Here is a 27,543-nt window from a genome sequence, read left to right as displayed (position 1 = left end):
ACTGACGTGAATAAAAAAAAAATTCAGGTCATCGCTTTAAACACGGGTGTAGGAAACTCCAAAAGAAGTGTCGTAGTACTTGGGAATACTTTGTATATATTCATGATACCCCTACCTTAAAAGACCCCTGACAGCGAAAGTTTTATTTGCGAGTTTTTTACAGTAATATGTAATTTGTACAGTAATTTGGTAATGCCGAAATTAAATCTTAATTGCTCTAACGCATCGCGTATTTATAGCTTGTGGCGTTAATGCAAAACGATTTTGCATCAGTTCGAAACGCCAGCCCTATTATCGCAAGTAACTAGCACCCCCACAGTGGAGCAGCATCTGAGACTGTTTTCTAATAGGGGCATGCAGTTAAGAATGAAACAGTGTGGGCGCTTTGAGTGTGTCCCCCTCAGAAAAAAAAGAAAAGCATTCCTGGCGTAAGCATCCAAAACCACCTTGAGAGCAGCTAGACAACAGAGCGAGAGACGTGATGAACAATAGTCCCCGCCGGGTGTCAGTCGTGGTATTCTGCGTGCCCCGCAAATGTTGACCCTGCAACGTCACAAGGGAAGCGCCGGTCTACGTCAAACTACAGAAAATGTCGATACTCGGATGGGCGCGCACCCTTACTTTAAAAGTAAAATATCTTCTAGGCTACGCTTGCCACTAATAATCAGTCAGAGGTGGCCACCCATGCAGGTCTATCAAACAACGCAAGCACCTCGAGTTTTTTTATTTTGTGTCAGGGTCCTTTAAAATGGCAGTTTCGATTATGGTATCTAGGGGGAGGGCTTCGTAGTAACATATCAAAACTCTGACGTTACGGGAAGGCAGCAATTCGCTACTAGTAGCAGCTGTCAGTTCGCTGTCAGTCGGACGGGGTTCATGTAAACAACGACGAGTTAATGGACGTCCAGCGACTGCGAGAGTGATTTCTACCATGCTGCATGTAGGACGGAGATTTCGCAAGCGCAGTAAAGTGTGTTGACTTGTGACAACATTGATTGGGGTAAGAATGGCTTGCAGAGGCTTCGCGATGAAAAAAAACTAAAATGTAAGTAAAATATTTTATACGTATTGTCTGGCTGCGATGTGTGGAGAGCGTTCATAGTGCTCACCTTAGAAACAAAAAATGCCCCTTTTGGCGTTCCTCAAAATCGTCTCATTACTCCTTTAGGAATACTGCAAAACAACATGAACAGGATATATGCCAACTTCCACCTCATTTTACCGCTAGAAATGTGCGCCAAAATTCTTTGAACGTATGCGCGTTCACACATCCGCAAACACACGCGCACAGACAGCAACTGCAGAAGCTGCTCCTGCATGCTTACCGCTCATAAAGCCACATCGAAAGGGTTCTGTACATAGCATTCAAGGGATATGAAGGAAACGGTTACACAGACGCCTACATGAGGTTCATGTGACATGGTCACAGCTTTTTCTTTGTGCTTTAAAAAGGTCGCTGCTTTGCAACAAGACAGTCCTATTTCTGACAAGATGTCATGTTTTCACTTTTCAGTACAAGAGAGCACCATTACTTGCTGCAGCATACTGCGGCCACGCTTCATCGGTAGAAGCGTTGCTGAATGCTGGGAATGATGTAAACGTCGTCACCAGGGTGAGTCTCATTTGTCTCTGATCGAAAGTGTAGCGGCCTCTCTCAAGGGCATGGAGGAGCGCGATTTGGGCCAGAGCAACAATTCATTTTTGTGCGTGTGTCCGCGCGTGATAATTACTTTGCGTAACAGCGAAATACAGATGTGGTCAGCACAAAAGCTGTAGCCGGGCGGCATTACTTTTAGGCTCTTCTAGTTTGTGGAAGCTAAGTCACAGCCACGAGCAATATAATGCACGCCGCTCTGTGGGCTCGGTAGCTGTGCGAAAGCGCAGTCTACTAATCCGTTCGTCTTCACTATGCAGGTTGGTAACACCCAGGTTATCTTTTGTAAAAAGTCAAGTAATTATTCTCTAGTACAGCTGCCGGGCCCGCAGTGCTTTGTTGCTATTATTGTCGAATGTTTTCAAGTGCTGCACTCATTACTGCTTTTGGGAGGGGATATTGAAACTAACCCGGGGCCTCCAGATACCATACATGCTGTACTCACAGAGCTGAAAAATCTTTCTGTAGCGCAAACCAAATTGATCGCGGAACTTCAAACTGTTAAAGATCATCTGCGATCAACTGACGCAGCACTGAATGATGTATGCAAGCGTCCGTTTAATCTGGAAACGCTGTCAACTTTCAAGCTTGCGCAGAGAGCTAGATGACACAAAAACCTTAACCACTGATATCCCCCGGCATTATCATAACTTTCAATTCTGTGCAGACGTTAGCGAAAACCATTCCCACCGAAATAACCTGATATTTTATGGTATTCCTGATCCTAATCCCAAAGAATCCTTTGCCGATTCAGAGGCAACAGTCATTCGGTGTATCACTGAAAACCTCGAACTAGAAATACAGCCTTCACAAGTGGAACACGCACACCGCCTTGGTCGCCATTCGCCTGACCGCGTCCGTCCTGTAATTGTAAAATTTACTTCGTTTAAGGTCAAACAGTCGATCTTGTCGGAAGGCAAGAAATTTAAAGACACTAACTACAGCGTTGGTGAGGACTTTTCCCCTGCCGTCCGACATGCACGAAGACACCTTGTCACTTTTGCCAGATCAAAATCTACAGCATTTAAATTAAGCTTCAAAACTTTGCTCATAGGTTCTAAACGCTACATTTTTTTCCCAGGCAGTGAAGGAAGTAACCTAGCAATCACTGCGTCGTCTGTTATCATCAACTAATCCCCAACCAACGCAGCAAACTACCGTGTCTCTTTCCGTAATCTTCACCAACATTCGCAGTTTCATTTCGAAACGCGAAATCGTCTCTAATCTTGTTTCATCATCCAGTAGCAACTTGCTTTTATTAACGGAAACATGGCTTAACAGTGACGTAAGCGATCAGGAAGTTCTAGCTGACTTACCTAATTTTCAGATCTTCCGTAAGGTAAGGACCGGGACGGCAGAATGGGAGGAGGGGTGCTCATTGCTGTTAGCCAGGGCCTACCCGCAACTTTTGTGAATATTTCGTCAGACTTGGAAATAATATGGATAAAACACCAAGCTGTACCGCAATCAGTTTTAATTGGCGTGTGCCACAGGCCCCCACATAGGAATCCTGACTTTCCCGGCAAGCTTAATTCGGTGCTAAATGAACTTTCAACAAAGTACCCTAATGCCCATATTATCTTGTTTGGCGACTTTAATTTCCCGAATATTGACTGGCCTAATCTAACTGTTAACGGAGGGCTACAGAGTGAGGCGAGTGAATTTGTTAATGTATGTCTAAATTTCAACCTAGCTCAAGTTGTCACCAAACCAACCCGCGTAACCCAAGACTGTGAAAACATATTAGACCTAATACTAACCAATACTCCTGATAGTGTAACATCTATTTCCTACTTGTCAGAAATAAGCGACCATAAAGTAATTCAAGCCGACATTTTAATCACTCCTCCAAAACAACAAACCACCAAAAAAACCATACGACTATATGATAAAGGAAACTACACTGCTATAAATGATGAATTAAACTGTTTTCTTCCAATATTCAAAGATAATTTTCTTTATCGCGCGGTGCATGATAACTGGAAGTTATTTAAGGAGAAATGTGATACACTGGTCGAAAAATTCATCCCTAAGCTCAGTTTCCGTGCCTGTTCCCAAAAACCATGGTTTACTAAAACGCTCAAAAAATTAGAAAATAAGAAAAAACGCCTTTTCCGTTCCGCCAAGCAGCAGAGTATCGAAAACGCATGGTTAAAATATTATGCTGCTCACGGCAATATGAAACGCTAAGCATTCTTTTTTTCACTCTCATTTACCGAAATTGCTTGCTAGTAACCCTAGGAAATTTTGGCAGGTCATAAATTCCAACCACTCGTGCACTATCACTCTCACTAATGAAGCAGGTGACGTGGCCACTGACTCGGAATGTGCCGACCTGTTTAATAGAGCTTTCTCATCGGTTTTTAGCAAAGAAACTGACATTCCACCCCCACCACAGCCTACCGTAGTCAGTACTTCCATGCCGCCAATCCTTTTTGTTGAACCCGGAGTTTTGGCAATCATTGATAAACTTAAATTATCTTCATCATCAGGTATCGACAACATAAATTCGAAATTTCTAAAGAACACTCAACAGATCTGTGCAAAATTTTTGTGTCTACTTTACTCGCAGTCTCTTTCCACGGGTGAGCTTCCTAGTGATTGGAAACACGGAAATATCACCCCAGTATTCAAATCAGGTATTAGAGAGCCACCCCTCAATTACCGACCAATTTCATTAACTAGCATTCCATGCAAAATCATCGAACATGTCATCTACACCCGGATTATGGACTTCCTAGACTCAAATAACTTTTTCAATTCCGCGCAGCATGGCTTTCGTAAAGGTTTGTCGTGCGAGACTCAACTGGCTATGTTTTCGCACGACTTGCATATTAACTTGGATTCTAACGTACAGACTGATGCCATATTCCTGGACTTTGCGAAGGCATTCGATAAAGTACCACATAAACGCCTTCTGTTGAAACTTTCCCGCTTAAACCTACACCCCGACGTCCTAAAGTGGATCCGTGAATTTTTAAGTAACCGCACTCAAGCTGCCTCTGTTAACAATGCTACCTCTACTTCACTTCCGGTAACATCTGGTGTCCCGCAGGGGTCGGTTCTGGGCCCGATTTTATTCCTGGTATTTATTAACGATCTCCCATCTCATGTATCCTGTAAAATCCGAATGTTTGCCGACGATTGTATTATTTACCACACTGTTTGTAACGCTTCTGATCAATTAGCTCTACAGAGTGATCTTAACAATGTAAAACAATGGTGCGATGATTGGCTAATGGAACTTAACCCTCACAAATGCAAAGCCTTATCCTTCACCCGCCGCCGTTCTCCACTTCCATATTCCATCAGTAATATTCCAGTTGAAACTGTTAATTCTTTTAAATATCTGGGGGTCACACTCTGCAACGATCTTTCATGGGGTTTGCATATCACGAAAGTCATATCATCGGGAAACAAAACATTGGGATTCTTGCGACGTCATCTACGTAACGCACCTAGAAATGTAAAATTATTAGCTTACAAAAGCCTTGTTAGAACTAAACTTGAATATGCTTCCCCAATCTGGAGCCCGCATCAGGCCTATCTTGAAGACGCCCTTGAGTGTATTCAAAACCGTGCCGCTAGGTTTATCAATAATTCTTACTTCCATGACGTCAGCGTATCTTCACTAAAGGCAGAACTTCAACTGCCCCTCCTTTCCCTCCGCCGCCGTATCGCCAGTCTATCGTTATTTCATAAGTTTTTTCACAGCTCGATGCGCATGCCACCTTATTTTGTTCCCCCAGCGTACATCTCTCAACGAACTAATCATCCACTTCAAGTCGGACGCCCACGTGCACGCGCCGTTACTTTTTCAACATCATTTTTTCCTCGCACGGCAGTAGCCTGGAATGGCCTTTCAGGCGACATTCCTGCCATTACTTGTACTTCTACCTTCACAACCAGTATCACTAATCATCTTTCACTTTAGGACAAACGATTGTTTTCTGCTCAATTTTTATGTACCCACCCCTTATGTAATGCCCCGCAAGGGGTCTTTAAGGAAATAAAATGAAATGAAATGAAATGAAATGCACCTATCCGCTAATGACGCACTATAGGTGAAAAATACCTACTGGTGAGGACGTTACTTACTTGCAATCACAAACGAAGGGTGTTAACATTAACTTTTTGCATTATACCATTTAACAGAGGCAATAGCCAGAAAATTTTGTCGGAGGGAGGGGCTGAAGGGTAGGGAGTGTCCCTATGTAGTATATATATATATATATATATATATATATATATATATATATATATATATATATATATATATATATATATATATATATATATATATATGAGATGTAACAGACAGTAATGCCAAGGAATGTACAGGGGAAGTTATTAGAACCAATGGAATGTAAATAAGAAGAAAGAAGAAAGGAAAGTGGATGAAAAAATTACCAGCTGTGAGCAGGAATCGAACCCACGACCTTCGAATAACGCGTTCGATGCTCTAACCACTGAGCTATCACAGCGGCCGTCCCTCCATCTATTTTCTGGGGTTTATATGTGAATTTAGAAGTAGGAGTGACAGTCAGCGCCATCTATAAGCCAAACAACGAGTGTGAAAACACTCTTATTCGTATGTTTGGCGTCACGTAGCACGTGAACTTATGAGCGGGCAGCTGATTAATTGTCCTTCTTATACAACCTAAACACACCAAGTCTGCCAGTACGAGACCCTCGTTCAATGAAATAAGGGAGAGAAGTGTATACCTAAGGGCTCGTATTTTCGTGTTTCAACACAATATTAATGAGATGTAACAGACAGTAATGCCAAGGAATGTACAGGGGAAGTTATTAGAACCAATGGAATGTAAATAAGAAGAAAGAAGAAAGGAAAGTGGAAGAAAAAATTACCAGCTGTGAGCAGGAATCGAACCCACGACCTTCGAATAACGCGTTCGATGCTCTAACCACTGAGCTATCACAGCGGCCGTCCCTCCATCCACTTTTTGGGGTTTATATGTGAATTTAGAAGTAGGAGTGACAGTCAGCGCCATCTATAAGCCAAACAACGATTGTGAAAACACTCTTATTCGCATGTTTGGCGTCACGTAGCACGTGAACTTATGAGCCGGCAGCTGATTAATTGTCCTTCTTATACAACCTAAACACACCAGGTCTGCCAGTACGAGACCCTCGTTCAATGAAATAAGGGAGAGAAGTGTATACCTAAGGGCTCGTATTTTCGTGTTTTAACACAATATTAATGAGATGTAACAGACAGTAATGCCAAGGAATGTATGTTCTAATAACTTCCCCTGTACATTCCTTGGCATTACTGTCTGTTACATCTTATTAATATTGTGTTAAAACACGAAAATACGAGCCCTTAGGTATACACTTCTCTCCCTTATATATATATATATATATATATATATATATATATATATATATATATATATATATATATATATATATATATATGAGAAAGAAGTGTATACCTAAGGGCTCGTTTTTCCGAGTTTTGAAACAAGGTAAGAGTTTAGAACCAATGTAATGTAATTAGGAAGAAAGAAAAGTGGGTGAAAGAATAAGTTGCCGTGAGCATTGATTGATATGTGGGGTTTAACGTCCCAAAACCACCATATGATTATGAGAGACGCCGTAGTGGGGGGCTCCGGAAATTTCGACCACCTGGGGTTCTTTAACGTGCACCCAAATCTGAGCACACGGGCCTACAACATTTCCGCCTCCATCGGAAATGCAGCCGCCGCAGCCGGGATTTGAACCCGCGACCTGCGGGTCAGCAGCCGAGTACCTTAGCCACTAGACCACCTCGGCGGGGCAACTTGCCGTGAGCAGGAATATATATATATATATATATATATATATATATATATATATATATATATATATATATATATATATATATATATATATATATATATATATATATATATATATATATATATATATATATATATATAGGAGGTATGGGATATGGCACAACGGGAGCGTTGTCAAGAAGAATAAATATATTCATTTCCAAACAGTTTCGGGAGGGGTCCTCCATTCATCAGGGGATGAGTGTTATACTGACATAAACTTCCAAACTTCGTTGCTGCCGCGTCCCTCTCGCCTTGGAAGATGTTTGCGAGAGTGAGAGAGAACTAAAAAAAGAAAGAAAGAAAGGGAAAAAAAGAAAAAAAGTGAAGAAAAAAGATGAAAAGAATAAAAGCAAAAAAGGAAAAAAAGAAAATAAAAAACAGGAAGAACCACTGTCAACACTGAGAACAAAACCAAATGTCCGTGTACGTCCACATCCGGTTCTAATTCCGTGCTGGTCAGTTCTCGGCGTGTGTCGGGCCACCTAGATTGTCGCAGCGGTGGCGAAGAGTCCGTGACGGCGTGCGTAAGGAAAGGGTTTCCCCTAATGGGTCGGTCGGCTCTTTTTCATCTTCGTTCGTTTCCCTTTAATGGTCATCAAGTGGTAGGTGAAGGGAACCACTTTGTATGTGCATGTGAATAAAAGAAAAAAAGAGAAAAAACAAGAAAGAATAAGAAAGGACAGTGTATATATATATATATATATATATATATATATATATATATATATATATATATATATATATATATATATATATATTGAAGAACAATAGGACGAGGGGGTTGGCAGGCAGTTCAACAATCCCAACTCCGTCCTAGCCTTCAATAGGCCAACGCCAGTGCCGTTTAAATAAGCAGTCGCTAAACAGTAGATCATTCGAAATGCTTGATGTTGTGAGGCTATGTGAACGGTGCACCATTTAGGCAATGAAAGAAGAAAACTGGTACATACCGGCTTCTTTCAGCAATAGATATCGTCATATCTAAAAATTATCACATTTATATATATGGCATAGCGCAGATATGCAAAAGAAAGCTTTGTGCGAGTGTTTTTTTTTACATTTTCGTCAGCATGCCTAATAATTCAATTTATTTGGATATTGGTTGTTGCATTGCTTGAACGGGTTGTGTACTTTTGCGTTAAATCATCTGTAACCATGGGTCAATGTAACTTGCCTCGCAGCTTGATCAAAATCTTCAGCTGAGCTGAAACGCCCGACTTATAGTTAGTCATTCCTCGTGGCATATTAATTCATCGAAGTATTGTATGTGGCTCACAATTATCTAACGCGAAGCGTCAGCTTGTATTGTGACGTAACGGCATGCTTTTTTCTGCGTTTATTCAAAGGACGGGAGCACGCCTGTAATTCTAGCCATAAGTCAAGGCCACACAGATATTGCTTTGACGCTGCTGGAGAAGAACGCTGACGTAACCATCGTCAATCAGGCAAGTATCGCCTATATTACTGTCACAGCACGAACAAAGCGTGTATTGAAAATTGATTGATTGATTGATTGATTGATTGATTGATTGATTGATATGTGGTGTTTAACATCCCAAACCCACCATATGATTATGAGAGACGCCGTAGTGGAGGGCCCCAGAAATTTTGACCACTGGGGGTTTTCGAACGTGCACCTAAATCGGGGCACACGGGCCTACAGCATTCTCGCCTCTATCGCAAATGCAGCTGCACGCAGCCGGGATTGGATCCCGCAAGCTGCTGGTCAGCAGTCGAGTACCTTAGCCACTAGACCATCACGGCGGGGGTGTGCATAGAAAATTATGAATGAACTCATGTTATTTATGTGCAGCTGTGTGTAATGAAATGTATTTTTTAAAACGGGTACTCATTCGTCCTTGACGTGGCATACCTTAGCGCTCTGTTATACAGGAAAATGACGTTTGCAAATGAAAATTGAAACAATGCATAGCGCTGACGGAAGACTACAATGTTTCGTTTTGTTTTTATGGCTTTTATAAGCCAGTGAAAAGAAATAATAACGTTCGTGTTTTTGGCACGTTAAGAGATCTCACCCAGATAAAAAAATTAAACGAAAATAACTAGTAGTTGATTGATTTGTGGGGTTTCACGTCCCAAAACCACCATATGATTATGAGAGACGCCGTAGTGGAGGGCTCCGGGAATTTCGACCACCTGGGGTCCTTTAACGTGCACCCAAATCTGAGCACACGGGCCTGCAACATTTCCACCTCCATCGGAAATGCAGCCGCCGCAGCCGGGATTCGATCCCGCAACCTGCGGGTCAGCAGCCGAGTACCTTAGCCACTAGACCACCGCGGCGGGGCAGAAGTAACTAGTAGTTAAAGGACGTATCAATTCACAGTAGTTGATGCTAAGAAGAGGGCCCTGCCGCAGTGGTCTAATAGCTGAGGTACTCGGCTGCTGGCCCGAAACTCGTGGGGTCGAATTCCGGCGGTGGTGGCTGCACTTTCGATGGAGGTGAAAATGTTGTAGGCCCGTGTGCTCAGATTTGGGTACACGTTAAAGGACCCCAGGTGGTCGAAAATTTCGGAGCCCGCCACTACGGCGCCTCTCATAATCATATGGTGGTTTTGGGACGTTTAACTCCACATATCAATGAAACGATTTACTACTGCTAAGAAAAGGCTGCTTTCGAGATTTGTTGTTGTTAGTTTTCTGCGCATAATTCGAGAATATGATATTCAAGACTCCTTTTTGAGTGCAAGAAAAAAAAATATTTGTTTAAAAGTGGTTCGACATTTTCGAACTAAGCTCAACTAAGTCACAGCTGAACGTGTAAGTTTGGCTCACAAGCTTACCACTCCATTTTGCCCTTCGTTTTTTTTTTCATAAAGGGGTTCAAATTTTTATCATTATCACTTAATGGCCTTGATAATTTTTTTTCAAACGTCACTTTGTTTGCTAGTGTTCTAAATGTTTAACAGCGACTAGTTAATGAAAGTAATGCAATTGTTTTTTTTTAATTGCACCCCTTCAACAACTTTGCGCGCGCGCACGCGCGTGTGTGCGTGTGTGTGTGTGTGTGTGTGTGTGTGTGTGTGTGTGTGTGTGTGTGTGTGTGTGTGTGTGTGTGTGTGTGTGTTTTCAGTCTCGATGCATGGCGTTTATTTATGTGCGCTTTGTTATATGTTGCTTGATTTCGCTGAACCAAGGCAATTGCCGACAAGCAAACTTGCCGTCATGACTATTTAAAGCACTGGAGCACTGCGCTATAAGCGAAGACGCATGGTTAGAGATAAAGTGCTCTTGCATCTTCAGAGCCAGTTCGTAGACGCTTTCTGCTTTTTAGATAGAACGTGGGTAACGCAACCTTGTCAACGGACCACGGCTTAGGGGCAAGAAAGGCTTCACTGATATGAAACATAAAATCAATGGAACCTCGTACGTGACCAAAGGTTCACAACTCTGGAAATTATCGTTGCAGAACTAGAAGCCAAAGAAGCAGTGATTGATTGATATATGAGTTTCAAAGGGCCACTCACCACCACGCGTTTAAAGACGGGGGATGATTTTCTCTTCTCCTTCATTCACACACGATTCATCCTCCTCGCCACTTAGTTCTTGAATGCACGTGAACAATATGAGCACTATGCGCTATAGCCTATAAGGATTTCGCGATTCTCGGCTGCACCCTGTTATCTCCGCTTGCGCAGTTGTGAACACACAAAACGAAGTTTGATCGGTTGATTGTGCACGATGTTCATGCGAGACAAAGCATGGCAAAGCACTGCAGGAGACAAATCACATATGATGTTTCGCTGATTTGATTGATACGTGGGGTTTAACGTCCCAAAACCACTATATGATTATGAGAGACGCCGTAGTGGAAGGCTCCAGAAATTTCGACCACCTGTGGTTCTTTAACGTGCCCCTAAATCTGAGCACACGGGCCACAACACTTTTGCTTCCATCAAAAATCAGCTGCTGCAGCCGGGATTCAAACCCGCGACCTGCGGGTTAGCAGCCGAGTACCTTAGCCACTAGACCACCATGGCGGGGCACATTTGATATTTCGCGTATACCAACGAATCGAGAGCATGGACGCAGTAGACGTCACGGCAACTATTGTGTACATCAAAGCAGTGCGCCAAGAAGGATGCGAAATAACAGGAAAGAATGTTGCGCTCTTATTTGTACTTTGGGAGCCGGGTGAGAGGCCCTTTAATGTCCCAGAACCACCATATGATTATGAAAGACGCCGTAGTGAGGGGTCCCGAAAATTTATACCACCTGGGGTTCTTTAACGTTCAAGAAGCACTGACTGACCCGATTGGCACCTTGTTCTAAGTCAAACCACGCTAAAACTTGTGGCGCTTTCGGCGTAGAATGCCTATAATGTCTGTATATGCTTCCCCTAAAGAGCAGGAGCAGCGTGAAATTTGTTATGAAGTTATTCGAATGTGTTTCCTAAAGGTAGTTCTCGTACATGCAGAGGCTAAATTCAAGCCAGTCGGAGGCATCAAATGCTATGACGTGAATTTAATGGGCCAAAGCAAATTTACTTTCCTGCATGACGGGGCCCATCAATCTGGAAAACGTGGCCTTTTTTTTCCCTGTCACACTAACTTTTTGTTTATACTCTTCTTTATCTCTATTGTGGTTGAATAAACGAAGTTATGCATGTATGACATGAGTACACGGTACAAATGTCAATGGGGCAAGAATTATGTACATCACTAGTATGCACGACATCACTTGTCATTAACTGTGTGCATGACGTAAACGGCAGGACATATATGACTTGCATGATATATTCCACTGATTCCATCACATGCATGGTTGCGAGCAAAGGTTTGGTGACATCAAGATTATGATCATCATCATCATAAATACCACTATTAACAATAACAACCACAACAACATCGATTTCTTTTAGTACAGCTTTGCAAAGCATAATTTCTTCAATATATTGCATTAGTGACGTACGAAGGCAGTATGCCGTTTGATTTCAGCCCGAATGCCCTTGTGGCAGCATTCATCTTGAATGTTTTGGTCATACCGGTATACTGTTTTTTTAGGTATATCCTATTTTCGGTAATGGAAACATCTTTTGAAACCAGATGACTTTTTTCGCACATTTATCTGGTTTTGTTGCCCCAGGAAGGATACAACGCAATCCATTTGGCCGTGCAGAAGATGAACGATATTGTATTCAATGAAGTATGGAACAAGCTTGAAAAACTTGGCCGTATGGAGAACTCACTAATGGTCAAGGTGAGTGCATGAATACAGAGATATTCCCTTGTGGCTCTAATGTGCTTGAATAAAACTATTTTCTTTTTTTTCTTCCAGAACAACAAGACTCTACTTCATGCCGCTGCAGAAATTGGATGGGACTACTGTGCGGCATTCCTGTTGGGCCGTTCCTGGAAAGACGTCGAACAAAAAAGCAGGGTAATGCTTTTATCAGGTTATCAAGTCCAGTACCTCGTAGCGATAGCAAGAACGTGTAATCAACATATTAGTCGGAACGAACACTGCAATTATTGTCTGTTCAGAGGCGTCAAGTAGAACGGGCTCCACTTTTCATCTATTTCTTTACATATTACGCTGTTTTACAGTTTACACATGCGTTTCTGAGCTCATTCTCACGTCTTGAGTCAATTTATATGCATGCGAGAGAGCAAATTCTGTGTTCATATTGACGGTTGGATTGATTGATTTATTATTATCTGGGGTATAACGTCCCAAAACTACCATATGATTATGAGAGACGCCACATGGAGGGCTCTCGAAATTTCAACCACCTGGGAATCTTTAATGTGCACCCACTTCTTAGTACACGGGCCTACAGCATCTTCGCCTCCATCGAAAATGCAGCCGCCGCATCCAGGATTTGATCCCGCTGGCTGCGGGTCAGCAGCCGAGTACCTTAGCCACTAGACCACCGCGGCGGGGCAATATCGAGAGGTTGAAAGCGTAAATGAGGATCTCGTGACATTCTTGGTGCAGTTTTGTAGAACCTGCTACTATACTTTTTTTTGATACTTTAAAAATCTTTTGCTTGAATATTGTCTGGTCATACTAAGATCCTATAATTCTAAAGTATCTATTTAAATTCTTTTTTTCGAGTTTTTTTAGGGGATTTGAGAGGCTTTTGACCTTGGTTATCACCAGGATTACCAGGTTGTGAACATTAGATTAAAATGGTCTTGAAAAACCCATTCTTAATGGCTAAAGGTTCTTTCAATAGCTTAGCGAACGCGCAAAACTCATTTGACGCCCACAGCATTGCCGTCATTACCTGCCTGACCTTATTCTTGCAGAGTGTAACGCATTACCTGTCTCACAAATAGCATATTTGTGGTTACCATTTTTTATACTTTCTCTATATCCACCCCTTATGTAACACTCCCTAGAGGGGTCTTTAAGGTAATAAAATGAAATGAAATGAAATGAAATGTTATCCGGTTGTTGTAGTATTATGAACAAACCTGAGTTGGATCAGGTATGAAAATAAGTGCCACTAATCTCACCCTATTACTTAAATACGTAGTTTCATAAGCCAGTCTTTTTTCCCGTAAAGTAATCCATTTTTAGTATTAAACTTGTTGGAAGAAAAAAAACATATCAAGCGCAATGCGGCGATAGGCGGATCCGCCTGTCTGATTTTAAGTATCTCTGGAATGTGAAATCAAACCATAGTAGCTATTGCTTCACCTGCAGACTCGTGTTATGTGCAGGATGGGAGGACTCCTATGATGTGCGCTGCCTGTGAAGGGCATACAGAAATCGTTTGCCGCTTACTTCAAGCTGGGGCCCAAATATTCACCGAAGACCAGGTAAAAATAGTGGATGAAGTGTATTCCTTTCTTTGTTGTTTATTTGCAAGTATAAATTCAAGCCATTGAATGACACACATCCGCTAATTACAGCTATTCTAGAAAGAAAGGTTAGTGAAGGAATAATATTTTAGGCATTTCAAGTAACAGTCTTATTATCGTGCTGTTGTCTATTAAATATGTAAATTCCTGTCTCCTTCTTTGTGCATTATTTATTCTTCTTTACTGTTGCTGACAGGCAATATTGTGAAAGGTGTCGTTCATGTATAGTTAAGGTTAAATAGTAAAAACAGTTGCATTGACTTTACCTAATATGACAGGATGGTTGCTTTTCTCACCGCTAGGCGTACACTGTCAGTGTAAATTTGGGCACATGTCGAGTGTCTTGCCAACTGGTGCTGTTCTTTTTTGCCATGTCTTTCTTATTTCACGCTCCCCTGTTTCGCCTTTCAATGATTGCGCCGATGATTGTGGTTCTTGCGTTTTAAATGACTTGAACGATGGTGTGTAGGTATAGGGAGCTGGGGTCACTTCATGGTTTAGAGACACTAGTTGGTTGTTCTTGATTGCTTTGACATGACAAATGAAAGTGTTACTATGCCACTGCCTGGCATAGTTAGATGTGTCCTGTGGTTGTAATACCATTACGGGCGTGAAACGCGTCTCATGCTTAAGGTACCCCAGTATCCCATGATACTCGCTTTTTCTTTCCTTTCCGCAGTCCGGTGCGACGGCAGTGTGTTTAGCAATTTGCCGGCGGCGCTATGCAACCGCAAATCTGCTACTTGGAAAGATGAGCTCTGCTGAAAAGGCACAGTATGTATCGGTAAGGCAAAAACATGTACTAAGTCTTTAGCATTTCCTTTGAGCAAACGTGTTGTACAAAACATCCTGAAGCATTATTAGACGACGCTAAATTGCTAAATAAGCCCAAGTTTGTGTTGGCAGGTATCATTTTGCCGTAGAGAAATATACTTTCGTAAAGAGTGCCAACTCGAGCCTTTTTGCGGCCGAGCAAGGAAGGGTCTGAACAACTGCTAGGTGGCGTAACCATGCTCCCTCATCTTCGTTAGTCAACACATGTATTAGGCGCCTCAGAAAGACCATAGAAAACCAACTTTGCCATCAAAATTTTTTCAAAGAAAATTTTTATTGACTTGTGCCATTCTTCGAGTGACTCTACATCGTATCCCGTTGAGGACGTTTAATGCGTTACCAAAAAATCACCAAACTCTGACTAGAAAATGTTCTTTCTGCATTTGTTTTGCACCAAAGGTACACATTCATCTGGTTTAGATGTACTATCAGCGTCAAATGAAACCCAGCAGGGGCCTGCAAGCCTTTGCGATGGTGTAGTGCACGCTGTCCAATTATCACGATCGACAGGTGGGCATATATGCGCACAGCTGCCGAACAGGATGCGCGCGCCTGTCAATGGTAATATTTGGACGGCGCTCACCATACCATCGCTAAGGTTTGCTGCTGTTCGGTTGATTGATTGATTTGTGGGGTTTAAAGTCCCAAAACCACCATATGATTATGAGAGACACCGTAGTGGAGGGCTCAAGAAATTTCGACCACCTGGGGTTCTTTAACGTGCACCCAAATCTGAGCACACGGGCCTACAACATTTCCGCCTCCATCGGAAATGCAGCCGCCGCAGCCGGGATTCAAACCCGCGACCTGCGGGTCAGCAGCCGAGTACCCTAGCCACTAATCCACCGCGGCGGGGCTGCTGCTGTTCGGATTTTATTTGACGCAGATAGTAAATGCATTTCCTTTGTCGATGCATTGAGGTGTAGCTTTGTGGTAAAGATACTCGCTTTCGGAATCTGAGGGTACGGGTTCAAAACCCGGCATCGGAAAGAAAATTACCGTGGTTTTATTTCTTAATGCCGAAGACAAGATTAGTCTGACCAGCCACTCGTGGCGGTGGAAGCAGCGCAGTAGCGTGGCCGCAGGGCCCTGCGGGAGTGTCCGCTCTTTACGTAAGTACGTTTCTCTATGATCTTGCTACATATTCAGTCGCTATTCAAATCCACATGTGAAAGACACATTCAGCAGTAGAGAGTGCTTAGCCACGACAGCCGCACCCGAGCCACACAGGCCGCCATCAGCACCCCGATAAGGGCGCCACGATCGTAAACGCATGCGCGTTGTCTCCTAGTCGACATTAGGGAGTTTTAGAATACCGTTTGCAAGCGCTGCGGGCGTCACATGAGTTTTAGAATAGCGTTTGCCCTGCTGCGATCCACAGCGCACAATCGCAGCGACAGCGTAGCCTCGAAATCAGCGCTTGCGGGCCACATGCGGGCCGCCATCACCGCACGCAATTTCGGATTTTTCGCGTGCGGTCCGCGAACGCCGACTCGCGTTACGACGCATGCGCAGTGGCAATGACCGCACCGCAAGAGCTCACGGTGCGCTATTCTAAAGCTCCCTATTTACGTAGAGTGGCTATACCGCTGGGCGTCGCAGGTGAAGTTCAAGAGCCGGCGCACGACCACCATTGTCTGTATAATTGACACTTGCGCGTGTGCTTTTCTTCAAGACACTCGTTCCTCTCGAAGGTGACGCACTGGCTTCCATTAAAAAGGCTGTACTACATATCCCCGCTATCTCACGCGGGTGCTTGTGAAGCAACCGGAAGGTCCTTTTGCTGTCCCGGAAGCTGGCGTCTTCTGGGCGTTTCAGGCGCGTAATTCAAATAGCTGGTGGAAGTTTTGGTTGTGATGACATTTTTCGTGTTATGTATATATATATATATATATATATATATATATATATATATATATATATATATATATATATATATATATATATATATATATATATATATATATATATATATATTAGGATGGCGTCCTTTGGAAGATGAGGTTTTGGAACCAAGCGCTCAAAACGTCACTCTGCAAAGTGGTGTCTGCAAAGTCTGCTTTCTAGAAAAGGCGTCCAGTTGTCCTTTTTGATTTACTGACCAACTTCTCGTATAAGGCCTCGAGCATGAGAAACAGCATATAAAAAGAAAACACCTTCAACACGCCTCGTTAACAGAAAAAAGGCCGACCAGCTACCGCAATTTTCTCGCACAATGTGTAAAAAGTAACGTAATTTTGAGGGTGTGGAATGCCTTCGCGATTACATTTCCAGTCGAGTCATACAGTTTACTGCGCTACAGGCCGGCATCTCATTAAAAAGAAGAAAAATAGCTAGCGCAGGCGTTAGGCGACTGTTCATGTTGGTGGTTTCCGGGACACCAATGGCAGCTTCCGGTGGCTTCCATTGCACGCGCTCAATGCGCCATCCAGCACCCCCTCGTAGATATCAGTTAGGTGGCGTTTACCTATTTTAACATAATCTATCCAATAATTACAATGGTTTCCGATGAGAACAGGTAAAATCAAGATTACCATTAAGAATAACGTACCTGTCCAGGTTTCTGCTATATCTATGTTAAAACACAGTGCGCTGTATCATTTGGAGGGGAAACTACAAGCAAAACATCGCGATCGCACGTATTCGCCTTTCAGTCGGTTTCAACGCAGCCATAGCAACGACGAGTGTTGCTTCCCAAGAAACTTCCGGTCAATTGAGTTATGACTCTCTAACACTGATGCGGAAAGTTTGTTTTTTAAGTCGTGCTGGAGTAAGGAAATACTCTTTTTTCGCTTTCAGATAAAGAAAAGGCTCTTAAAGTGAAGGACTAACTCTTGTAATGTTGTGTGTAGCTTGGAAAGATGTATTTGAAATATTTCACCAGACGCAGGAAGAAAAGTTTTGAAGATGAGTGGGCTACTCGATGAGGCTTTTGTTACTCTCCGATGCTAGGCTACGCCGACGCACAAGATATGAAGCTGTTCAGAACCTGTCTTCATAAACTGCGAAATAGTCTATACCACATTGGTGTTTGCTTGGCACAGCAACTGGTGCTATGGGCTCTTCGTGTTTTGTCTTTGATGCAGACAGTTCGTCATATGTTGTACAGGTGCCACCCCAAAAATAGTTCAGAGCGGTGGCCGCTCGTTGGCGCAGCACACCGGTGAGAAAGTAGTGCCAGGTTCTGCGCATGCGCAACATCCCTAGTGAGCTCGTCTTGCTTCTCAGTGCATTCAGAAAGGTATTCGCTATCTCCAAAAGAATAGGTTGGTGCCTTTTACCCTTTAACATGGAGGCTGTGCGGATGCGGTCGCTAAACACACTGTACACGCGTCTGTAAACGGTAGAGCATACACGTACATGCATGACCGTTGATAGGCACTGGCGTTCTTGCAAGTGAAAGGATTCACTGGTTGACTAATCATTCATTTTTCCACCTTACTGCCCGCAGCGGACGACGCGTGCAATAGCGGAAATCAAAAAGTGGCATACTACACATCTGCAGTTCAATAAAGCGTGTAAATGTTAACTTTATCACCCTAAAAACAATTGAAGAGCCCTAAGAATATAAACAAATTCGAGTATTTAACCTGACCATACCACGGACATCAGAAGACACATTTCTTAAAACGTACTGAAATGTATTACTAGCTAAATTCAATTGCCTGTATTTAATAAATGTTGGGATCTAACGTCCCAAAACCACAAAATTTTGACCATCTGGTATTAAAGTGCACCTCAGTTTAAGCACCTAGGCCTCAAGCATTTTCGCCGCCATCGAAAATGCGGCCACCACGGCCGCGATTTGATCCCGCGACCAGCGGGTGAGAAGCCGAGTGCCTTAGCCACTGGACCACCGTGGCGAGTAAATACAGTCAAGCGCAGCGAAAAGTAATAGAGTACTGAACCTGAAGACTCTCTGTTGAATGGTTATGTCGAATTAAGGCTGATTAAGAATTCATTTAGGTTGATTAACTTATATCAATTACTTTAAAGTTCTTAACTGAGAGCTAAGATCGCATCACGAGGATTATGCGTGCATTGAAAGATTGCGCGGTTGCACGAGCAAGCTGTAGCGCACATGCTGTGATACCCCCATTCCCCTTGATCTGGTTGTCGCAGAAACTAATAGGAACAAAAAGGCACCGTTTTTTAACGCAAGGAGCGATGCCTGCTTGCTAGGGATGTTATGCACGTGTAGATCATGGCTGTATGCTTCCGCGGGTGTGCTCCACCGACGAGCGGCCACCGGTCCAGCACTCCGAATTATTCTGTGGGCACCTGTACGTTGTGCGAATGCTTAACCTTCAATCAGTTTATATGCCCGTAGTGTACGAGAGTAGCACGCTACAGCCTATTCTGGCGAACCGTGCAGAGGAGGATCTCCCTGCTCCAGTCCCCGAGCACATCGTCGCGCGACCACCGCAATTTCTATCGGGACACGCTGTTCAGGGTGCTGCTGTTTATCCGGCGCCAACTTGAGGGTGGCACGGAGCTGCTTCTCAACAATGACGTCTTTGTTTCACTGGTGGCATGCGGTCGGCGCAGCCTCAGTGACCCGTTCGTCGTAGGGCCCTTGTTCCACCTGTGTGCGTGCCTGATGTACGACAAGGCGGACTACAGCAAGTACGTCCACATCGACATGGTAGAGGCCTTCATGCGCTCCGGGGGCCTCGACCTCTCACTCGAAGTTCTCTGCCACAAGGCGGAGGCGTACGATTTCCAGTGCCGCTGCTCGGCGCTTCTGCCGGTGCTGCCCGCTGCGGAACTCGAAGAAGGGCTGCGTTGGGTGCGCGAACACATAGACGAGCTGGTGAGGCCCTTCCACGTGTTCAGTGCCAAGAAGGACGTTCTGGTGTATTGGGTCGACGGCGAACGCGTTAAGACCGACGTCATGTGGGAACGTTTCACGGAGGTATTTACACGCCTCCACCTGGAAGTTCGCGGCACGCCACTTGAGTTTGACGTTAGCGCCGTAGAGGAGACTGAGCTAGCGAGTGACCCGAGCGTGCCGTTCGTGTTGTTGCAAGGTGGCGCCATCAAGCGCAAGAGCCCGCCGCCGTCCCCCAAGAAGCAAAGCCGCAAGACGCCCAACAAAAAGGCGCCCAAGCCGCGCGCAGTCCAAGCTTTGCTGCAGGTGACCTTCAACGATGACGGTCGCAATGCCAATAAAGGGCGCAGGGTTCCACTGAACGTGCCTAAGACCACGGAGCAAGCTGTCGCCCCACCAACGAAACCGGTCAACGTCTTGGCAGTAATGTCTATGGCTCCAGCCGTGACCCCGGCAGCACTCCCGTTGCAAGGTTACGCCAACGCCCTGAAAAGCAATCTTCCCAAGGAGGAACCACCATTGCACTTGGTAGGCTGTTCTCTGAATGTTCATTCAATTATGCCTCACATAATTTTCTCTGGGAGCATTTGTAAAGGGTATAATTATGCAAACAAACAGCAACGCTGGAGCATCTATTGAATTTTCAATGCCTAAAGCATTGCACTTTATGACTCGAAAAAATAGCACTACCAGTTATGCGAGGTTTATTCCAGGTAAATAAAGAACTATCAGTATGTAGTGTAACAATACAATGGGCCGTAAAGCGTCACAATAACCCATGCCATGCTACACAACTTTTTATGTGGGCGAGGCAACATAAATATTGACACTCAAACGTGCAAAAAGTGCAATTGCAAATTGCTCATGCATTTGAACGTTTTCTGCGGAAGTTCAGTACCTTCTCGCGTTACGACATGCCAAATCATGAGTTGCCACTCAAGATGGTTGTAATATGTTACAATGCACACAACGATGATTGATAGATTGATTTATATGTGAGGTTTAACGTCCCAAAACCACCATATAGTTATGAGAGACACCGTAGTGGAGGGCTTCAGCAATATAGATCCCCTGAGGTTATTTAACATGCACCCAAATCTGAGTACTCAGGCCTACAACATTTCCGCCTACATAAAAAATGCAGCCGCCGCAACCGGGATTCGATCCCGCGACCTGCGGGTCAGCAGCCGAGTACCTTAGCCACTAGACCACCGCGGCGGGGCATGCGCAGAACGAAGCGCTGATGTAGAAGTTTGCCTATCGTAATCAACGACTGCCTGCAGGATGTAAAGACGTGCGCATTACTATTGTGTGTATTTCGGTAACGGTGATTTAGTATAAACAAGTTTCCTTTGTAAAGTCATATACATGCTAAGCAGTACTTCGGGTTTTTCTTTCCTTTTTAGGGGCTTGGTCAGCTAGAACTAAAAATTCAAGTGTATCGGCAAAGTTGGCATCTATGTGGCGCATTAGTTTTTAAAGCGGACAAGTATTATTGCCTTTTTGTAGCGGTGGGTTTCATTGTAGGTCACGTATGTTAGATGTCAAATAAATGTAGCTTGGTAAAACATGCTTCTGGCCGCCGCAGTGGTAGTAATGGGGTAGCAGCGTTCGGCTACTGACCCCGAAGACACCAGTTTGATCCTGGCCACGGCTGGTGCATTTAAATGAAGGTGAAAAAGGCCCACGTACCGTGTGGTGTCCTTGCACATTAAAGAAACCCAAGTGGTCGAAATGCCCGGAGCTTTCGACTACAGTGCACCTCATAATGATATCGTTCTTTTGTCCCGAAAAGAAAACATGTATAAAAAAACAGCAACCTTGAAATGGTGTAGATTAATTGATAATTTTGTTTTTATTAATTTTGAGTCCGTGATATTTGGCTTTCATGTGCGTTAACAATCAATTTGATGACGTGCAGCTGAGTGTTTTGTTATCAATTTATTCGTCGTAAGCTCGCACCTATGGCCACGCAGTCAGTGCTGGTGGGGCCGGCGACTCAAAGGGATGAGTGATAAATTATTAACGTGAAGGTTTGTGATTGTTGGCACTTCATTTCAGGATACATTAACAGCGTGATAAAAATCTTGACCAAAAAGGCCATTACGGATAGTCAGTTTAGTGTCTTGATGGTTTTCTTTGTCAAAAAAAACGCAGCATGCACTCGTTGTGACACACACACACACACACACACACACACACACACACACACACAGAGAGAGAGAGAGAGAACCACTCGTTTGGAATGCACTCTAGAACGTAATGAAATGCACGTGACCTCAAAGCATTTTGCTTGTTTTATCGTAATTATTTACTAATTAAGCACAGTATAAAACATACAAGCGAGCACCGGATAACGGTAAACCACATACATTTGGTTTCATTTACTTGTGTCTAACCAATTTTTCTAAAAGCTTGGTCTTTATTGCGTGAAGTCGATCAACACGCCGTCAGTTTTAATGTCCCCGTGCACATTACGTAGGAATATCCGAGTCTGAATTTCCAAGGCACGATCGCCATTATTATATATGCAGCGGATGCGGACAAATAGCAAGCAAAGAAATCATTGATATGACCGCATTACTTTCTCGTTTTTGTTTCTTGAAATAAATTGTTCAGCTCAGAGACAGTGCTGGTCTTGCGCACACTGTGTTCCTTTTGTCTTCGTTTGGAGCTCTGCGTCAATCATGCAAGAATTCCTGCAAGGCCAACTTTTCATTCGAATATAAAATTTATTTATAACTTGGTTAACTGGGCTGTAACATTGTCGCCGATAGTTTTCTAGTTTTCGTTATCCCCTTTGTCATCATGTTTGCTTGTTGACCTCAAAGAATATGTGTTATAATTTGTTTTGTGCGAAGTAAATTACTTGCTGACACTTTCATACACCGAATCCTTTCGAAAAACTACTGCACATCAGGAGAATTAAACTGACCACAGTTGTTTCAAGTCGTTTAGAGGAATATAATTAAAGCTTGACGTGAGAGCTGACTAATAAGTTTGAGATTCACGGCATAGAGTGAATTAAAGCGACGGACAGCAAAGTACAAGTAAGGAAACCATGTTTTGTTCATCATTTTACCCTTTATGGCTTTTTTTAGGATTTTATTCACTTTGGCAGCTATGAAGGTGTACAGCCGGAATAAAAACAAAACGAATTCATGCAATTACTATTGATTGTGACACGTGATCTGTGTTTTGTGTTGCAGTGTTCGCGTTTTAATTTTTCACACCCTTGTCGCCAGCTTTGGCTGGGTTTGTCGGCTCACAAGCAAAAGGCTCCACGTGCATTTTGCCGCGAAGGTGTAGCAGTAACACACAACGCATGATGCGAAGGTGTAGCAGTAACACACAACGCATGATGCCTCTTTCGCACCACCTTTATGTGCTGATTACATAAGTGGTGCATTGTCACTTAACGTCTCATAACGACAGACGCTACGATCAGATAGGGAGACAGCTGGCATGCTATCAGTTTTACCAGTTAGATTTTGCTATGCGACGCTTGCGCTAAGCGCCTCAAGGAGCGTGATCTTGCGCGAAAAAAAAAACGGTAAGGTTGATACTCTATATATTTGGTGTAATAAGAAGAGCTGTGGGAAGTTGCGCCGGGAGTCTTTGGCTGAAATACCCGTAATGACGAACAGGAATTCGTTTGTTAAGCAAGCGCTTGTGTTGAATCCAGCGCTCAGCCTATTCGACAAAAAAGCTAGCCGCGTAAAAGCCTACCGAAGCACGCAAAGAGAGAATAGCTTCGCTTTGAAGAGGACGTGACTGAGAGCGTCCGTGTCTAGATTACCGCGCTCTTGGAACGTGCGATCGTGTTTCCCAAGAACTAAAACAGCATATGGTAATGTCTAATGAAGAGAAAGACGAAATGATGCGTGAGGGTACTGTAGGCCTAAAGCATGGTCCAGTATATTCATTGTGATTGAAATCCATCTCGCTTTTGAATACGTTATAATTTTGCACATGACAGCCATATTCGAAAAATACCTTTAGGTAGGAACTATCCAAACGTACTGCATACAGTTAGTGCAGATATGTGCACCGCCAAGGGAGAAAAATACAAAAAGTGCACGAGCCCTTACGTTATTGGAAAAAAAGGAGGGATAAGGGAAGCTTTGCGCCTGATCTACAACTTCTCTGTTACCATCAATGTGTCTTTCTGTTAGTGTGGAAACAAAACGGCTCTCATTGGTTGCAGTCGTGGCGTGACGGCGTGCCCACGCAGTTGGCATCGGGCCTGATCACTCACATTTCGGCGCCGGCACTGGTACTTGAGGCCACACTTTCATGTCGAGGTGACTAAGAAATGTGGCACTGTGATCTCAATAAAAGATCAGGTTGCCATATCAGAGGCGGTGGACCGCCGACAATTAGAGATCACCATATACTCAAAAATGGCACTTCCGATAACGCATATGACCGGCGCATCTTCGAGGGTTGCATTTCTGTGCGCTCGGATATTGCGCGCCGGGCTTTTTTGCGTACTGCAATGCCACCGTGAAAATCTAGCTCTAAGCAAGGTTTGTTTTAAAGAGACACTGAAGAGGAAAACATTTTTTCACGTATCATAAAGTACGATCTTGAAATCCCTAAAACACCACTGTGACCGCTAGACGGCACTTGGTAGCGAGAAAACATGTGACAAGTAATGCTGCTGGAGACGCCACCTGAAATTCCCGCACTAAGCATCGGGATGTCAGCAATTTGGATGGCATCGATTGGGTACTACGTAGCTTCTATTCGATAAAACTGAGTACTTTGTCATCTTTGGGGGCCATAGACCTAGCATACGGTGTGTCAGAAAATTTTATTAGTGATTGGCTTTATCACTATAAACGAAATGCGAAAAATACATCTCGAAATTTGAACGTTACGCGTGAAAACTCAGGCATGAAATTTAGGACTAAAACTTCAACCTTCATTTCCGCCGCAAATAATGAACTTAGGATATTGAGACATATGGCATTAGAGTTCTCCGAGTGCAGTTTGTCAACTTAAACGAAGTCATTGTTTCTATTTGATGTTAATTTAAAGAGAGGTAATAAACATTTACGTACAACTGAGAAACAGCCTAACGGAAATAACCGATGGCAGCAGTCAGGATGTTAAGTATAGAGGTAAAAGATGTCTAAAAAACGTGGAGCTCCCATAGACACGGTGATATTAAAATGGGGTACCTCCTTGCTGAATGACGTTCTGCATATTGTGCTGCCGAGAGAATAATACTAATAATTGAGCATGCAAAATTTTCATTAGTCCTATCCTTCGACGGGTCGGCTTCTGACCCTAAGGACATGGTTTCGATCCCGGCCACGGCGGCTGCGTTCCAATGGAGGCGAAATTTCAGATGCTCCTGTACTGTGTGATCTCAGCGCACGTTAAAGAACACCAAATGGTCGAAATGTGTGGAGCCATCCACTACGGCGTATCTCATAATGGTATAATGATTTAAGGGCGTAAATCCCCTGGTACTAAAAACATTAATGTATCTTGCGATGGGTGCTGAGTCATTGGCTGACTCATAAACTTCTGAAAGAGGTAAAAGGTTGCAGCTAAAATGATTTACATTTACGTGATAGCTTTCCTTTCTTCTGCGAATCATGTGCAACAACTCAAACTTCGCTTTAAAAAAACATGGATTCGATGCCACCCATGCCTACTCCACGAATGAAGGAACAACCGAATTAGCATTTAAATTAAACTAAATTAGCATTTAAGAAAGCTGTGTGTGAATATAGCAGTAATTAGCCCAGGTTTTCAAGACCCTTCTATGCAGAATTTATATCGCGAGAAGAAATTAAAAAAATGAAGAAGAAGAAATGGCCATGAGCCGGGCACGTATTACGTAGTGAAGATAACCGCTGGTCATTAAGGGTAACTAACTGGATTCTCAGAGAAGGCAAGCGAGTGAGGGGGAGACAAAGTTTGGTGGGCAGATGAAATTAAAAAAAGTTCGCAGATATAACGTGGCAGCAGAAAGCACTAGACCGGGTTGATTGGCGGAATATTGAAGAGGACTTAGTCCTGCAGTGGGCGTAGACAGGCTGATAAAGATGATGACGATATCGCGAAACCATGACAGTACTTAAATAAGAAGGCTCTGCTTCAGGACATCGCCAAAAAAGTTTGAAGAATAAGCTCAATAAATGAAGTAAGGTAATTATACACTAATTTTTATTTCAAGACACTCGTGACGGTAAAGCTGAACCCGGTGTAGAGATGCCGCGTCTAGCTAACATACATCTTAATACGAGCGTATATATTCGTCCCGATAATCTGGTAAGAATGTCTCCTGGTTTTGTGGAAAAACGTCGCGGGCTGTTAGAGGCACGCTTTTGGTATGCTGTTAACAGAAGCGTCAGTGAGACCTAGGGTGTCTCGAGACCGCTTATTTATATTGTTACGTGGAAAATAACAGTCGTCAGTCTGCAGCCACAACGCAGCTCACCGACAACGTCCACTTCCTCTCTCTCTGTCTTAGGCACCTTTTTTGGGTATGTCCCACTAGGCCCTGTTTCAGTCAGCCGAAATCACGTAACACAACCCCCGGCGGCAAAAGCGCCGACCCGGCGAGCTTACAGGGCCAAGGCAGGGGAAGTGAGGTAACCCTTGAGCCTTGATACGTGGACGATGTCCCGGGACAGCAGAGCAGATAAGGATTATCAGCGACAATTTCGTATGTAGTGTCGGTCACTCGTCCAAGCATGCGGTATGGGCCCGTGAAACGAGAGAGAAGCTTATCTGAAAGGCCCGCATTTTCGCGTAGGGGACCAAAGAAGAACGAGGGAACCTGTTGGGAAGTGTTCGTCGCGATGCCGCTCGTCGTAACGATGCTTCTGCGAGCCTTGGGACGCCATTAATCTGCTGCGGGCAAGCTGACGAGCATGTTCAGCTCGGGTATTAGCATCGCGTGCATATTGTTACGAAGCGCGCCTCCGACGACGTTACGAAGGGCGCTACGAATCCCACCGCTGCCACCACTGTTACGAAAGACGGCGACGCCAACACGGTCCCGAAGGCGTTACTGCTTCGAACTCCGCCTGGAAGGTCACCAACCGTTTGGTAGCGTAGGTTTCTCAGCTCGCGACTGCATCTGCGCAGAGTAATAGACGAGTGGACGAGACGACGGTGAGTTAAACAAGGTTTATGTACAGCATACATACAGAGGCGTTACAAATTCGGCACTGGGGCCGACAGCTTGGAGACCCGAAGAGCCGAGCTCTCCTCTCTAACACATAGGTCTGCTCTCAAATGGGTCTGCTGCTCGCGACGCGCCGCAGGGCTTCTTTTTTATGCACCGGGTGGATTCTTTGAATAACAAAATCTCCAACCAGAAGCGCCGCTGGTCATGAAGTCAGACTCCTCCAATGGGGTCGCCGCTGGGCCACGTCATTCTTTCTCATCAAATCTGGAGAGGCTGCACTGCCGGTGGCTGCACCCAAGGACGATTGACGTCGCCAGGCATTGCGTCAGACCCGCCAGACAGGAAGGCGCCGGTTGCTTGTTCGACGGGCTCGCTGGCTGAGCTGACTCACTCCACGT

General features: G+C 44.0%; 1 protein-coding gene across 1 annotated transcript in view; it reads left to right on the top strand.

Moving 5' to 3' along the window:
- Window positions 1-27,543, top strand: part of LOC142775070 (uncharacterized) — a 55,199-nt gene that overhangs the window by 3,082 nt on the left and 24,574 nt on the right. The window contains exons 2-6 of the mRNA XM_075876391.1: window positions 1,514-1,612; window positions 12,604-12,717; window positions 12,796-12,897; window positions 14,187-14,285; window positions 19,537-20,520. Of these exons, the coding sequence (XP_075732506.1) occupies window positions 1,514-1,612; window positions 12,604-12,717; window positions 12,796-12,897; window positions 14,187-14,285; window positions 19,537-20,520 (1,398 nt within the window). The remainder of the gene's footprint in view (window positions 1-1,513; window positions 1,613-12,603; window positions 12,718-12,795; window positions 12,898-14,186; window positions 14,286-19,536; window positions 20,521-27,543) is intronic.

The sequence above is a fragment of the Rhipicephalus microplus genome, chromosome X (genome assembly GCF_043290135.1).
Source record: "Rhipicephalus microplus isolate Deutch F79 chromosome X, USDA_Rmic, whole genome shotgun sequence".
In the NCBI taxonomy this organism is placed as follows: Eukaryota; Metazoa; Arthropoda; class Arachnida; order Ixodida; family Ixodidae; genus Rhipicephalus; species Rhipicephalus microplus.
The sequence above is the reverse complement of the archived record's forward strand: the minus strand, read 5'-3'. Positions and strand labels throughout refer to the sequence as shown.